Source organism: Cryptotermes secundus, unplaced genomic scaffold (assembly GCF_002891405.2).
Source record: "Cryptotermes secundus unplaced genomic scaffold, Csec_1.0 scaffold2860, whole genome shotgun sequence".
NCBI classification, from domain to species: domain Eukaryota; kingdom Metazoa; phylum Arthropoda; class Insecta; order Blattodea; family Kalotermitidae; genus Cryptotermes; species Cryptotermes secundus.
The window spans coordinates 95,277-112,460 of record NW_019725472.1 but is presented as its reverse complement, the minus strand read 5'-3'; the positions used below and the strand labels follow the sequence as shown (position 1 = coordinate 112,460).

The 17,184-nt window shown below is 41.4% G+C and overlaps 1 protein-coding gene across 1 annotated transcript; it reads left to right on the top strand.

Annotated features, from left to right (window-relative positions):
- Positions 1-241: 241 nt before the first annotated feature.
- Positions 242-15,452, top strand: LOC111863468 (sodium channel protein Nach). Its single transcript, XM_033751079.1, has 11 exons — positions 242-282; positions 2,207-2,401; positions 3,502-3,652; positions 4,833-4,963; positions 6,251-6,344; positions 8,400-8,501; positions 10,264-10,444; positions 10,529-10,582; positions 11,579-11,696; positions 14,116-14,288; positions 14,944-15,452. Exons 1-11 carry the CDS (start codon positions 242-244, stop codon positions 15,159-15,161), a joined length of 1,458 nt encoding a protein of 485 aa, XP_033606970.1. The 3' UTR covers positions 15,162-15,452.
- Positions 15,453-17,184: the final 1,732 nt, after the last annotated feature.

Genomic DNA, 17,184 nt, shown 5'->3' with positions numbered 1-17,184 from the left:
AGAAGACACCAGTAGGCATAGAAGGGGAAGCCTTCTCCACCATTTTCAGGACTCCTTTGCTTGATTACGATGTAGCCTAATTTAATTATGAATTTATCGTATAAGACTTGTGTACAATGAGCAGATACGTACAAATATGTATATTGCTTGTAGCTGTGTGGCTCAATTGTGTGAAATTCCAGAATAAAGAATTATATAAACACACTGGATAAAATGGAAGTAGCCTGCAGGTCACGTGGCGATGGCGTACGTAAACCGCAGTGACATCTGTAATGACCAAAGGTACTAGCGTTTCATTTCTTTCTACGATAAATTTACATGTTCATTAATATTGAAAATCCCTTCCTTAACTGCGAACTTGCGAAGTATGAACGCAATAACTAAGAAACAAAAAATAATGGAGAAATTTATTGAATGTTTTAATGCACCAGAGTTCAATTTTCCTGTCTGACTACTGAGACTGTGCATACTCATAAAAAGGCAAAGCTATCCTTGTAACACGAAGTTACATAGGCTTGTGAGACGTCGAGGTTCTCACACATTTTCTAGACAATCAGCTCACAGAGAGCGGTGAGGATGTCAGCCTTAGGCGCCGGCCGCCCTTTACTCCCAGGAACATTCCTGGTACTCATTTCTCTTAGAGTCTGAGTTGAACCAAGGCAGTAGTGCGGCTGGATAAGTTAAGTCAACTGAAAAATTCAATCACCTCATTGGGAATCGAATTCACGATCTTTTAGCATAGTGTCTCAACCAACTATGCCACCGCGTGATCAGGTATACTGATTCATCAGTAAAATTTGTATGCGCCTCGCAGGCGACGGGGCACTGGTCGCCGTGAAGCGCAGATCCTTCAATCGGTCAACAAAGGTAAGAAACTCCCTGTACATTCTATATAAATATATACGTATATCACACACATCTGCTGCTTCTAGACTACATAAGGTTATAATTTTGTCTCGAAATAAATATGCATTAAGTAAAGTAACAAACCCACTGTTTACATTAGTGCGGTGATCAACAGAAGCAAAAAATAACAGCAACAAAACTTTGACTATTACATCCGTTTATCATAGTATCCTTTTACCTTTCTATGCACTCAGAAGCACAGAATTACTTCCGCCTGATCAATAGTTCAATAGTTATCCAACAAGAAGCAGGGATAAAATGAAATAGAATTCCCTGCGACAAGAATTGTGTCCATAATGGGCAGAGACAGTTATCTGCTAATGTATTCCGTGTTTAAGGGCACAATATAGTTCATGTCATTTGTCGCAAGCGTGATATAAAGGTCTCTCTTATACGTGGACGGGCCTGAGTAGTTACTGACGAAAGAACATGTTACAACATGTTAAATGTTTGGCGCAACCACTAACATCGCAAGCTAATGCAACAAATTAACATATTTATAAGCAACATGAAATATTTCAAAGGATGGACAGTTTGGTTCATAATTAAAGGCTACTTGGACAATACATCAATTCACGGTCTGAGGTACCTTACTCAGCCCGGAAGACACTGGTTCGAGAGGTAAGCGCCTGGTGGTTCATATTTATTTGTTTCTTTGTTGCTAGTGGGTGGGACTAAGTCCCTTGTACTGCGGCCACTTCTGGCCTATTGTACCAGCCCCAGATGGTAGGTGAGGGTGATTGTGGGGAAACCGAAGTACTCGGAGAAAACCTGCCCCAGCGCTACATTGTCCACCACAAATCCCACTTGGCCAGACCCGGGATCGAACCCGGGCCGCCGCGGTGGGAAGCCAGCGATTAACCGCTTGAGCTGTGGCGCGGTCCATATTGATTTCTTAATGCATTAAATTGTTCACGGCGCATTTAATGACTATCAGTAATTCACAAACATAGAATCAACTTATATAATTAAAGAATCGTAAAAGAATTGGTTGGGTTCACACTTATTTTTATACCCATTTTAATAAACCTAATTTTATTTCAATAAAATTTCAATAAACCTAATAATGAAATCTAGAGCTCACAATTATTCGTCACGCTTATCCCCGACCACGTGACACTAATTTAGTTGTTCAGTGCGTGTTTTGTTAAGTAGTTGGTAAATTACATATTAGCTGTTAGTTATTAATTGGTTTGTTGGTTAGTTAAAGTACGGTAAGCCTAATCGTGAGGGCAAGGTGCAAGCCACGGACCAGGCGAACAGGCGTGACGTTTGCGTAACGCTTCTGCCAACTCTTCAGGGTGTTCTGGCTAGCGGCGTGCAGCGCGTCTGTTTGCGGCTGCAGTCACGTGTGGGGAGCAGCTATGGAGGCATTCCAACATAGTGCCGTGAGCTTCGCACCCGACACAACGTACCTCCACTGGAACACCGGGTTCCCAGCTGTCACGGTGTGTGAGAAATTAGACAAGAACAAGATATGGAACCTAGCAGAGAGGTTAGTGCTCTGACGAGATGTCTAGCTATTTTGCCCACAATATAATAAGCTAGTATTTCAAATAAGAGTATATTGCTACAAACTATATTAATGACGACAATAATTAAATGTAAACTTTTCTAATACTTATTAATTAGTTGGTTTAGGCACTATGCTACAAGCCGGGAGGTCGCGGTTTCAAGTCCCATTGAGGTCATTGGATATTTTTTTTTCAATTGACCTAATCCTTCCAGCCGCACTATGGCCATGGGGTCGCTCAGCGTCTAACAGAAATGAGTACCAGGAATATTCTTGGGAGTGAAGGGTGGCTGGCGCGTAAGGCTGACAACCTTGCCGCCATCTATGAGCCAATTGTCTAGATAATGTGGGAACATCAACATCTCACAGCCCTATGGACCTCCACGGCCTGCTACAGGGATACCTTTACTTTTTTTGATAACCAACATCGAAATTTTAAGGAAAATGGTAGCGGTTATTCAACGCGATGATTGGTCATATGGTGCTTACTTCACCGTGACCCACTTTTATATATTGCAACTCTAGAGAGGCGATAAAATCACAGTTTCACTCATTGTGCATGCTACAAAGTTGCAAATTTCAATAAGCGGTGATGCTGTCTGGAGGCACACTATGAAAATACTTGTTCAAAGGTAAACGCTGCAATATCGGCATAAGCATGCTTTCCGGTCTTGTTTAAAGCGGCCATTTTATGTACCTACTCGAGACTAGCACCAATTGTGATGGCTGCAGACGTGCATAACGATAGATCGAAAAGTGTTACATGTGCATGTGTGTGGTGATTACTGGAAAATGCTTGGTATGCTGTGTTATTAATCCTAAAATATTCTCCGTCCAGCAGCTGCGTCATTTCGGATAGCAGGTGGAGACAGAGGTCTTGGAAAGTCCGGATTTCAACTTCGAATTTAACACAGCTGCTTATCTGAAATGATTCTTCACTTTTAGTTGTCACGAAATCTTCGAGCTTTATAAATTATTGATATGCGTAGTATAGACCTTTGTAAAGTTTATCGTCGCCTTTAGCCATAACATTTTTGCTTTTGTCATCATCACCATCAAACTATAGCAACAAATTCTTGCAGGATGTACCCGAAGGCAGACAGTGCAACGCTGAGCAATCTGGTAATGTATCTGAGAGAAATGATTTACTACAAGGGCAAATGCAGTAACTGCCACATACATTGCAGCGGTCCAACAGAATGCCCTAGAAATATTTTAGACTTGGCCAAACAGGTAAACATAACAATTATGAACACCTCCATTAGATAAATTGTGGCATTTAATATGAAATTATTGTGTGGGAATTATATGTATTTCCGATGACTCAGCATTCGGATATTATATATATATTTTTTATTACTAGTGGGGTGGGACTAAGTCCCTTGTACTGCGGTCACTTCTGGCCTATTGTACCAGCCCCAGATGATAGGTGAGGGTGATTGTGGAGCAATTGGTGGAATGAAGATTGGCAGGGGAAACCGAAGTACTCGGAGAAAACCCGCCCTAGCGCCACTTTGCTCACCACAAATCGCACTTGACCACACCCGGGATCGAACCCGAGCCACCGCGATGGGAAGCCAGCGACAACCGCTTGAGCTATGGCGCGGCCCGAATATTATATACTTCTGACAAATACAGAGTGTTGCATAAAATATATACATATTACTTTTGATAAGAACGCATATTAAAACGAAGAGCTAACCGTGGAAAGATGACAGAAGAGTGCAACACTTAGTATTTGTACACTTCGCTAGATGGCAGTATCCACCGCATTACTACACCGATATGAGAAACGTTCTTGATCTTCTCGATATGCCTTTTCCCGGTAGGTGGATGTGAATTATCCATCCCCGAGCTTATGACTTAACAGATTTAGAATTTTATCTGTGGGGCATTATATATAACATTGTTGATGTAACAGAATCAAGAGCACCGAGGGAAGAAGGAAATTGAAATTAATTATTCCACCATCCCCTCCATGGGGATACCTCCCCATCAAAATTTTCCTGTTAAGTCTTACATGCATTTGCCACTTTTCCCATGCGAGTTATCTATCTCATGCAGCCCACGCTTCTTGACGTGATCACTCTCGCGGGATATGGCGATGAAACTCTTCATATTGTTAACTCCTCCTTTGTTATATATTGTTGATTATGTCACTGGATGGCTCCTACAGCTGTGAGTTGGCACATCAAAATAAATATCTTAACTGAATTACTGGAATCTCGGCAGCCCTTTGTTATTTCCTCTCGTGCATCTAAATATTCCCTTCAGTAGGATGTGTTCCCTTTTTCTGAAACAATCCCACGGTATAGGTAAATAAAGAATACATATAGGAATATTCTGTTTAGAATTCCATTAGTGACATGTATTTATCATGCAGGAACATGAGTTTCGCTAACTCCTGTTACAGGTTTTATCAAGTTGCTCCTCTTTGCTGGGAGACTGTTTCTGGAATAGCAAGCAATTCGACTGCTGCGAGAAGTTTTACCCAGAGCTCACGCCCTACGGGATCTGTTACGCCATCAACTCATATCAAACACCGTAAGTAATGCAACAAGGGCACAGACTTGCGCGGTCTCCAGCAGAACTATAAGCATAGCAATAATGGCCCATGGTCTTCTCAGAAATCTGGCCGGGTTCTAACGACTAATATGATAATATTACAGTGAAGCCTCTCGATGGGAGATGGGGGAAATGAACATACGCAGACTTCGTTATTAACTCGCTAGGCTGTGTAATAGCCGGCCACAGTGGCCGCGCTGTCTGAGGCATGAACTGTCTTCTCCCACTCAAACACTGGAATCGAGGGTTTGAATCCCACTCGAGGCATGGATGTCTGTGTGTATAGGTAGCGGCTTTGCCACGGACTGATCCCCCGTCCAAGGAGTCCTACCGGTTGTGTATAGATCAAGAAACTGTAAAAGCGGCCAAGGTCCACAAGATTTTAGAGCCATTGATAGATAGATAAATAGATAGATAGATAGACCAACGCTTTCAATCTCTGGAAATATACCTCATAGAATTACAGGGTCGTTAGTGATTAATGAATTGCAAATGATGGTGACAAGTAAATTAGGTCTTCCTGAGGACTGCGTGGTAATCGCCCGGAGGGTACAACCGTTACTGACGAGTAGAAATGCTTATACCGCGGTAATGGATGTAACACTACACACGGCAATGCTTCCAAAATAATAAAAATAATCCATTCGCGTCAGGAGCGTTTACATCCCCTCGGAAGGCCTAATGAAATAGCTCAGTCCACCCTGCCATCTGTCGGTAGCGATGTGACAAACCGAGAATAGCTACGCTCTTTTTTATTATTCGATTGATTTCTGCGGAGTTCCACTCAATTACGTCGACTCATTTCAATTGGGGTTAAATAACGCACATCTTACATGAAGATCTACGTGCGTTTCTGAAGATATTTCCAGTGCAACCAGCAAAATATTTCTCGGATCTAAAAGTAACCCGCGCAAAACTGTGCACATGAATGGGACGCTCACGCACTCTAGCGTTAATACAATTAAGCAAACTTCTTACACTACGCGTACATTGCTTATCTTTCTATAATTTTACAGTGATGTAAAATGCGCTTATATTTATATATCAGTCATATTTTCGTTTGTCAGTTGTAACAAACGGAGAGCAGGCAACTCTCTCCTGTTCATGTTCGTAATCTTAACAAGCAGCGCACGCTGCGAGGCAGGGGTGGCGCTAAAGGCATTGACTGAACTGGGGATAACATATGTTGCTTCAAAGTGCAGCATATAAGCAAAAAAACCGTCAGGTAAAGTGAGATGTTTCGAATTATTCTTATTCCTGTTGCAGGAGGAACATCACTAACCATAAAACAATTGATCTAATATCGAACAAAATCACTGGTCCTGGAAGTCTTCAGTTTAAAACGTTTGTCGATTCTGAGGTAAGAAACTATTGAAGTCGAACAGTTTTATTTTATGCAACGAGACCTGCCTTTATTTCCCCCGACATATTGTTATTTTGCTTGCAGTATGGAAATATGATATCATATACTCCGTCTAAAATGAAGACGCGGAATGTTATTCATGTAATTAGAGGAGAAGGAGAGAATGCAAAGAGAATGGGATTTACAAGCAGAGACTAAAGGAAACACATGCACTTCGCTTTAACAACCGTGGCCACCGACAAATAGAAAAGAGAAGAGTACATTTAGTACCTTTGGGCGTTCTCTTGTAATGTCTGTGGTAGGAAACAGCCAGAACTGAAGAAAGTGTTACATGTTTACATGACCGTGAAGAAGCACTCGGACACTCAACGGAGAATCATTTGTTCCGTATCTTCAGCCTTCATTCTGATCTCTTCTTCCCACTATCGCTCTCATACCCTTATCCGTCTCCTTCTCTTCTCCTCATTACAGCCAATTAATTACATTTCTTCCTGCTTGCAGCCTCGCCTTTGAAAATCACCACGTCGTGAGACGGACATAAACTCTTGCCATGCATTGGATAGACAAGAAAGTAACCGAGGGTTCTCAGAGTCTGTGGTAAAGCAACCCTCGAAAATAATACCTCAACTTAAGAGAACCTCCCCCCTTCACAGCATTACGTGCTCTACGCATAGAGGACATACAGAAGCTGTAACGTTTTGCTACACAGTCCCGCAAATTCGTGATATATTTTGTCGAAAGCAGCCGCATTTTCTCAAACAGTCTGTATTAAGTCCTGAGGAGGTTACTAGTGGAACCATCCCTGTAACAGGCCGTGGAAGCCCATAGGGTTGTGAGACTCGAGGCTCCCACATTTTCTAGACAATCAGCTAACAGAAGGCGGTAAGTCTGTCACCCTTACGCGCCGGTCGCCCTTTATCCCCCAGGAAAATTATTTAATTAATTCCTGGTACTCACTTCTGTTAGAGGCTGAGTAAACCCCAGGGCCTAGTGCGGCTGGAAGGATTAGGTCAACTAAAAAAATCCATCGACCTCATCGGGACTCGAACCCGCGATCTCCCGGCTTTTAGCACAGTGTTACGGAGTAACTAAATTGCTAAAACTGTGCGTAGATACAACTGTATTTTACGCAGAGAGGACCTGAGGACGGAAACAGATCCAGTTTCCGAAACGTAGTGTTTTTCTTAGTTATCTTAAAACCAGGACGATGGATAAAGTCTGAAAACCCAATATCTCTGTGTGTTATACACCATCGTCAGAATCCTATAGTAACTAACTGTATTTTAAATAATTCTTGAGAACTTCCGGATCACCATTAAAGTAGGTCACTAACATCTGAGGGTTCGTGATCCACAACGTGAGAAAGTATGTAGTGTGTGTGTGAGTGTGAGTGTGTGTGTATTAAAATTACGAACTTCGTCAGTTTGAACGTCTCACTGATTAAAAACATAATTTATTGAAGATAAAAATTTACTATTTGAGCTGTGAACGTACTGCAGTGAAGTTAACGACACTGGAGACATCATAAGGTAGAGAATATGAACTGATTTGTTTTTTAATTTTATTAACGGCCGTTATGTTGAAAACCATTTGAAGTATAAGCTGCAGATCTTGATAATATTTTTATTATATTAGGTATACATTTTTATGCAATAAGCAGACCCAACTGCTGCCGAAATAAAAAATGGTGAAGCAATTCATCCAGTCCCCATACGGCTTCATGGCGTAGTGCTTAATTAATTAAGCAAAGGGACAACTATACCTTTTCTAACGTCAAGCCAATATATATGAAGATAGTTTAATGTTGGTTTAAGCCTCATACAAATTATGGGTTATTGTAGACCGATGCAAACAAAAATTAATTCCGACCCACAAATATTAGAGTAGATAATAATATCAAATATAATTGAAGCAGCGAAGTAATTTTGCAGACAAATCAAGCACACTGATAGATATCATACACATACAAATTAACTAACGGTGCCTGATATTCTTAATAATGTCCATTAGAATGTAAGCCGCGATTCTGAGAAACACAGCTTTTGTTGGTAGATATACGTCCATTCGCCTGAAGATGCCTTCCACTTGGGACAACAGGCTGAACCAGATCTGGGAAACAGCGGGTTGGGATACTCCTATACTGTATACTTTCGTGTGAGTAAATTAAAATAACGCCTTAAATCGGTGGACGCATGCAGACACATATGTATATATACTATCAGATATTCGGGGTTGTCGTGACTATTAATAACGGGTTCTGAATTCGATGATTACATTTATGGGCACTTCTTTACAATTATAATACGCAACTTATAACAGCTCACAATCAATGGCTGTCTAGACGCTCGCCAGCCCTTCTCTTCCACTGTGACAGATGACGAACGACGAATCACCCCTCACTGAATCATTGAACTCTGAATTACTGAAGTCTTACAACTTCCAGACGGTTCCTCTTGTATCCCTGTTATCCGCTGCAGACGAAACTGCGTTTAGCGGTCTGCTACCTAGCAACGGCTCCTTCGGTGCTCATCTTCGCAGCGGAACGTGATTACCAGCCGTTGCTCACCAGTTGACGTCCGCTATGGCTCCACTATTCCGGCTTTCAGGCGGTGTTTACCGAAGCGTTTTCTAGCAACGGTCATATCACATCACAATATACCACTCATTCACGGAGCTGAGCCCTTCTTGAGAACCTGTTGACTGTGCAGTCACTCAAGAACTTCCCAGAATTTTATGGAATCCGAAGGTCTATTGCCGTGTTCACAAGATTCCTCAACTGATCCCTATCATGAGCCAGATCAATCCAATCCCTACCATCTCATCCTATCTCTCTAAGATCCATTTTAATATTGTCCACCCACCTAAGTCTTGGGCTTCTTAGTGGCTTCCTTCCTTCCGGCTTTCCCACCAATATCCTGCATGCATTCCTCTTCTCCCCAATTCGTGCTACATGTCCTGCCCACCTCATCCTCCTTCACTTGATCATTCTAATCATACTTGGAGAACAGTACAACTTATGAAGCTCCTCATTATGCACTTTTCTCCAACCTCCTGTCACTTCATCCCTCTTCGGTCCAAATATTCTCCTCAACACCCTGTTCTCAAACACCCTCAGTCTAAGTTCCCCCCCTGAAGTCCGAGACCAAGTTTCATACCCATACAGAACCAATGGCAAAATTATAGTTTTGTATATTCTAATTTTATGTTTTTCTACAGCAGACGAGAAGACAAAAGGTTCTGGACTGAATGGTAGCAAGCATTGCCCGAGTTCATTCTCCTTTTAATTTCCTGCTGAATCAGGTTTTGATCTGTTATTGTTGTTCCCAAGTATCTGAACTGTGCCGCATTTTCAAAACATCTGTTTCCTATCTTTATGTCGTGATTTTTTCCTGCATTTTGGTGACGAGGCAGCTGTTTTACTGTTTTCTCTGTGTTTACTTTTAGACCAACCTCTTTACTTGCGTCAATTAAAGTTTGTGTGTTTCTCTTTATGGTATCTACATTATCACCCAGTAGATTCACATTCACGTCACAATGTGTGTGTGTGTGTGCGTGCACAAGCATCCTCTGATCTAAGCACGTGTGTAGATATGATAGAACTGTTCTCTCAGCGAGAACTTCTGCGAAAAATTTATAATAATGTTATGAAATTCTTGTTATAAAACATGGAGACGGAAATCAACTCCTGGAACTGAAACAGAAGTAAAAATGAAGAAGACTAAATTCCGAGATGTGTAATCTATTAGAGATTTACCGACGTTTCAGAGGAACATACTGCTTACGTTCTGACCGAATCGCCTGTCAAATTCTACCAGACTAGACGGCGTAACATTCCAGAGGATCCGAATTTCCACAATTAGCAGTGTTTCTAAGTGCACATATCTGAATATATATATATTTCTACTTATTCTTGCAGATAACGGAAATAGACAACGATCCCCACATTTCAAGCCTAAGCGTGTCACAGAGAGGCTGCGTATTGCAACATGAGAACCCACTGCGCATGTACAAACTGTACAGCTCCTCAGCGTGCATCACAGAGTGCCAGGCTAAGGCGCAGCTGCAAGTGTGCGGTTGCGTCCACCACTACGCAACAGGTTCACGGCACAACGCACTTCATAATATTGCAGAATTCATAGTTTTGCAATGTGTATATTAATACTGTATTCTCACCTTTGTAGGTTTAGGCAGGATATGCGACCTAGAAGGAATTATGTGCATCCATAAATACTCAGGTAAATCACGCATTTTATAATGTTTCTGTCTATGTTGGAAACATCTTTGGGAAGCGTTACTCTTAACAACCAAACATTCGTAAGTTATCCGTCTCTCTCCATTACCGAAGCTGCATATCCTGAAAACTTTCTCGGGTTTTCTATATTCCTTCACGTACATTCTGATAAAATTTGGGGGGGGGGGGACGAGAAATTTTCTTTTTATGTACTTTTCAATTCATATTAAAATTGATGCTACATAAATTACAGAAGAGTAAAAGATAAAATAAACAAAAAATAAAAGTAAAGCTATCTTTGTAACATCCGTGAAAGCCTATTGGGTTGTGACACGTCGAGGCTCCCACATTTTGTAGACAATCGACTCATAGATGACGATGAGATTGTTAACCTTACGTGTCGACCGCCTTTTACCCCCAGGAACATTCCTGGTACTCATTTCTGTTAGAGGCTGTGTTGACCGTAGGGCCATAGTGAGGCTGGAAGGATTTGGTAAAGTGATAGATCCAGTGACCCCATGGGGATTCGAATTCGCAGCATTCCGGCTTGTAGCACAGTACCTGAACCAACTGAGCGTAGACTTTGCTTATTCTTTTTCATTTATTTTCATATTTAGTTCAAAGTTTGACAAATAAAGACTCTGGCGAAAGAAATGAGACAAGTTGCTTCCTGCGAAGCGAGAAATCGACTAGGCAAGAAATTCCCTGCCTTCTATGGAACCCTGAGGCCTAACATGTCAGTGGTTCCTGTACCAAGACTCACAAATCCAGTCCACATGCTCACACCCCACATCATTAAGATCCTCTTTAATATTGGTCTTCCATCAACAGTTATTTCTTCCAAGTGGTGTCTATTGTTAGGTTTTCCATTACAATTCCTTATTTCCATCCCATCACGTCCTCCTTGACTTAACGGCCCTAATAATATTTGATGATGAGTACAAGTTATGCTTTTTGACATGAGAATGCGTTTCTTTTAACTAGGTCCTTTGTTCCACAGAATTCCTGTACGAAATAACAGCTACGGGACACCCAGAACTAAATGTATCTTGCGCATGCGCGACGCCGAGCTGCTCCGAGCCGGAGTACACCATGTTAACCACCGCTCCTATATATATGTAAGTCACTGGAGTTAGTTAGTTAGTTATTGGAGAGGGTGGGTTTCCCCATGCACTTAGACCAGTATTTGTCCATTGTGCTTCCCTCTATGATATTCTACCAGTCTCTATACCCTACCGATATTGGTGCGTACCATCAGTCCCTCCCGAGCCAGCGAGTTCGGCCTCTACTGGCTTGGCGGTATCTATAATGCTTCCCCCATCTATCAGAGGCGTTAGAGACTACTGTTGGGAGGGAAATGTCCTTGAATTTGGCTAAGTGACCTCCTTTGGAGATATGAGGTTCTTTTGCGTGCCGTAAAGCTACGACACGGGACCCACGGCTTAAAGTCCCTCCCGAAGGACTTGTTCCTTGAATTTTTCGGCCCTTAAAAATTCCATTACCTCCACTTGAAACTTTCGCAGCGACTTCTGGGTTGTGACACCTCCCCCAGTCTCGCATCAACCCACAAGGCTACAATCTCCGTTTCTTTGTCATTTGATTACATTTTACCTTAATTCTCATCCAAACAACCGGGATAGCTCAGTCGGTACAGGACGGGCTATGGGTTGGACGACTAGGGTTCGATTCCCAGCAAGGGCAAGACTTTTCTCTTCCCCATAACCTCAAGACAAACTCTGAGGCCCGCCCAGTCTCCTACTTAATAGGTACGGGGTTGTTTCCTAGGGGTTAAAGCGAAAGAGGCGTGAAGCTGACCACTCACCTCCATCCAGTGCCGAGAATGATGAAGCTATACCTTCATTCGCGCATACATCTTCATTGCGTGATGCTTAATTAAGCATAAGGAAAACTTTACATTTTTACCTTCATGTCATTTAAATAATGAACTTCGTGCTGGAAGCCACTGAATATATTGTGTATGCAAGTAAAGTAAAGCTATCCCTGTAACAGGCCGTGGAGGCCCATAGGGTTGTGAGACGTTGAGGCTCCCACAGTTCCTAGACAATCGGCTCAAAGGTGGCGGTAAGATTGTCAGCCTTACGCACCGGCCGCCCTTTACCGCAAGGAAAATTATTTAATTAATTCCTGGTAAACCCCATGGCCTAGTGCGGCTGAAAGGGTTAGGTCAACTGATTTGAACCCGCGACCTTCCGGCTTGTAGCGTAGCACCTCAACCACTACACTACCGCGTGCCCCAATATTGTGTATAACCATTTGGCCAAATTCCAAAATACAGCACTTCTTTTCTCGTAAGCAATTTATCATTGGAATTATTAGTATTTTCATTGTTGGTATTTGAAAACTTTCAATGTCTCCTTAAATGAACGTTTTAACTTAAAATATGTGTATGTTCCTTGCTTCATCTACCCGAAAACGAGACACTAAGATCTTTATTTCAGTGCAATGATCGTTGGTTGGATCCAGCATTTTTCTGTCAATTTACTCTCTATAAACTGCACAGAGAAAAGCTACAGCCAGAAGGGCGAAGAGTAGTTTCTGCTGGAGCGTGAGGCTGAGTCACATCCAGTTCTTCCTAATCACTTCTGTGACAGCCTCGAAACTGGAAAGATTAAGGCTAATTCTTTAAATGTTTGTGAAAATGGATAATTCGTTACCAGTAAATTTGGACACTGTTCATTTTCTGACGTAAATTTCATATGCACGATTCCCTTTACTCTTGCCTTCGATGCCAAAAAAGCATAAGAATTATTTTAATATTTACACATTCAATGCATCAGAAATAATTTAATGGCACTGCTTTCTCCCAAGAAAAATTAATCCAATTTACTGGAATAGCGTGTTATCAACGAATAATTGATTATCTGAAAATATTATTAATCAGCACAAAAATGTGAATTGTAAATCCGTATTTAAATTGAAGCTCAAACTAAGATTGTTTTTCTATTGGGGATGTTTTGATCAACGTGTAATTTGCAGAAACTTCTCACAATTTCAACGAATTTCAAGTCTCCAATACTTATTCTGAAAGACTGTCGCGAATACGCAGCAACTATCAGCTTATTGGAACACGAAATGCATAGAAGACAATATTGATATAATTTAAGGAGTCCAATGAAATATCAGATATACAGACTGTCATGAAGGTCATGAAGCTCCCTCATAAGGACATAACTAGGTGATTCCTTGATCAACATTCATACGAAAATGTTGATTGACAATTTTAGCCGAAAATGTGATGAAGAATGCATAACATTTTGTGGAATCGAATTCAATTTTAATCGAGTTTCCAGTGAAAATTAAAGACTCATGCAAAATTTTATCGAAGGACATTTCGGCGCAATATTTGTCACGAATTATATGCAGTGCGCAGGCGATAATTTCGGGACACTCTGTACAGTGTATCTTCAGAAACCTGAGTAAAAATATAAGCAAGTGAATGTGAAACAAATGCCACTATAAATTGTAGGTCCAACGCAATTTTCTGACTTCCTAGATTGACTGTTACGTAATTTGCAGGAACACTTCTGACTGGAGCCACTACCAACTGCAGATGCTGTCATTGCCAACTGTGAGATTCAGAAGGAACGTCATACGAAGCAAACTGGGCTTAGTTGGTGAATCTTACACATATAAATTTCATTCCATTGCTAACACAATAAAACAATTATTCACTTTTTTCGATCACATGAGTGAAACAAGTTTTTTTTTTACTACTTCGAGAAGGCTGATAACAAAATTGAGTCAAGATGTTCCAACACACACATTTTTTTGTCATCCTCTGATCTGTTTGTCTTACTCTAACATACACGTATGTATAGACATATGAACGTACGTTAAAGTGCACTGTGGTGACGGAGGACAAAACTAATTATAAAAGTCACTGTTTATGAAAATGTAAATGTTTACATTTATTATGTGCTACCCACTACAGGTTTCGATTGTCACAGGTCATCTTCAAATACTCATATTCTATCTACATACATGATTGTCACTTCGCCTCACCCTATTTGTTATTGCTAGTGGGGTGGGACTAGGTCCCTTGTACTGCGGCCTCTTCTGGCCTATTGTACCAGCCCCAGATGATAATGAATGTGAAGCAGACGGTGGGATGGGAATTGGCAGGGGAAACCGACGTACTCAGAGAAAACCTGTCCCAGTGCCACTTTGCTCGCCACAAATCCCACATGACCGGACCTGGGCTTGAGCCTGGACCGTCGCGGTGGGAAACCGGCAACTAACCACCTGAGCGGCCACCTATTCCAGGCCTGCTCGCAGGTTTCCCAGTGCTCGTCATGCCACGTTTTCTGGTATTGCTGAAATTTGCTTCAGAATTGAGGTCTTAATTAAATATTAATCTCTCCTGTGCCCCTCAAAATGGACAGACTAACAGGACGAATGCTATATTCTTGATTGCAGTGTCAATGGGAGGTGCAACCGGTCTCTTTCTTGGTGCCAGCCTCATCAGTGCTGTGGAGCTGATTATGTACTTCTGTGTCCGAATAATACCAAGGAAGCAACAGAGGCGAATCAATGCTTCACATGTCTTACCAGTGGTTCTTTAGTCAAAACTCTTATTACTGAATTTCAGTTAAACGTTTTATAGCGAAACTCTAAGGGACCTAAGTATTTTCCCATTTGGGGCAGCTTTCCTACTAAAATATGCGTTTATAAATTTAAATATGTTCCACAGCACTCACTCCATGTATTTATAGCGTATTATCTCGTGTATGAGGCACTATATCGCTAATTCATACACTCTGCAATCACTACAGCACATACTAGTCGTTTCCTGGGAACGGATCCTAACAATGTCCAATGCTTACATCTTTACCAGCTGACTGTAATCTCAAAACAAAATAAACTGCAGCTCTCACCAACTAAATCTTCACTTCCCTTCACCACAATGCACTAACTCCCAGGCTCGCGGTGATCTCACACCAACCTCCTACTCCTCTGCGACTCCAACTGAACTCACAGAAGTTCCAGACCTGTCCTGTCTATAACACTTCGGCAAGGACCGTGTAGAAAACACCGTTCCTCATTATTGTAGTTCATTTTGCCTTGGGAACATGTTTGTTTGCTAATTAAAGGCTGCCGTATATTTGCTTATTCCGCGGTCGTTGCCTAGCAGCAGGCGTTGTTTATAAGGCCATTACACAGCAACGGTTCTTCATGCTACATTATATTCACGAACCAAACCATACTTGCCGACAAATTTGGCTCAAACCGTAACAATTCTGATTTGTATTCGGAGGTGCCTGGTTCAAAACTTCTCTAGACATAGACAATCAACATTGGGGATTTTCATGGATTCCTCAGATCCCCAGAAAGATTCCAGCATAATACCCTAAATTCGGCTTGAACTCCTTCCTTCCACAAGTTTCCATTTCACTGTTCATTGTCATCCAAGGTAAAACACATTACAGTCTGATTCAATGGCACTGTCAGCTAAGAAACTACAAACATATCACACGTCAGAAATTCAAACTAAATACTCCTGTATTACATCACATTATATCTAGCTGAATTTTCCGGCTTCTTTATTATCTGTTTCCACTTTCTCTCCTCATTTCTTTTACCTCGCTTTCCTACATACCTTCCTTCTTATTTATTTAAATTTCTTTTTGACCAGCTATTAGTTGATAACATTAAGTGGCGAACTTGAAAATGATAGTAATGTGTTCTTAGGAGTTCGCTAAATTCTCAGAATTAATATTCATGGCTAAAACTCTGGAGTTCTTTTTTGGATACTCAGAATTCCTGTGTATTCTGTATTTTAGGAACCACTGCATTAATCATATGATAGGCTGTACCCAGACAATCAACCGCAAGCCAGCCGCAACACTTCGTACATTAAGAAAATAAGGTCACAACACCACCATACCGACATAACAACCAAAGAGTGACTACTCCACTCAAGAATCCACATCCTCCAAGAATGAGAATACACGATTAGCATAAAGGCAAAGCTATCCTTGCAATAGGCCATGAAGGCCCATAGAGTTCTGAGAGGTTGAGGCTCTCACATTTTCTCTAGACAATCGGCTCACAGATGGGGGTAAGGTTGTCAGCCTTAAGCACTGTCGGCCCTTTAGCCTCAGGAAGATTCCTGGTGCTCATTTCTGTTAGAGGCTGAGTCGACCCCAGGACCATGGTGTGGCTGGAAAGATTAGGTAAATTGAAAAAAATCCACCTCACCAGGACTCGAACCAGCAACTTTCCGGCTTGTAACATAGTGCCTCAACCAACTACGCTACCGCGTGTGAAGAATAATATGCTTATACATATAATCTTAAATTTTATTTTAATAATCTACAATAATATTTTTAATAAATTATTTTTAATTTTATCTTTGAGAAGCTTGTAACAAGTTCAATATCAAAACAAAGAGCAACCTACAATATGGACCCATATTAGGTACGGGCTCAGCACTTGATGATGACCCGTTAGGGGTCGAAACATGTTGTGCCTCAGATATACAACCTTTATATAAATAGGTTTGTTTCCTAGTACTTCAGTTTTCTCACCAATCACAATGTTACTATTTCTCCATTCCCTCATCTATCATCTGAGGCTGATACAATA

What these genes read in the sequence shown, in the direction of transcription:
- LOC111863468 (XM_033751079.1), top strand. Translation starts at nt 242, where the DNA reads ATGGCGTACGTAAACCGCAGTGACATCTGTAATGACCAAAG. An exon ending in ATATGGAACCTAGCAGAGAG is followed by an intron (nt 2,402 to 3,501) that starts GTTAGTGCTCTG and finishes AAATTCTTGCAG; the next exon opens with GATGTACCCGAAGGCAGACA. An exon ending in CCTATACTGTATACTTTCGT is followed by an intron (nt 8,502 to 10,263) that starts GTGAGTAAATTA and finishes TTATTCTTGCAG; the next exon opens with ATAACGGAAATAGACAACGA.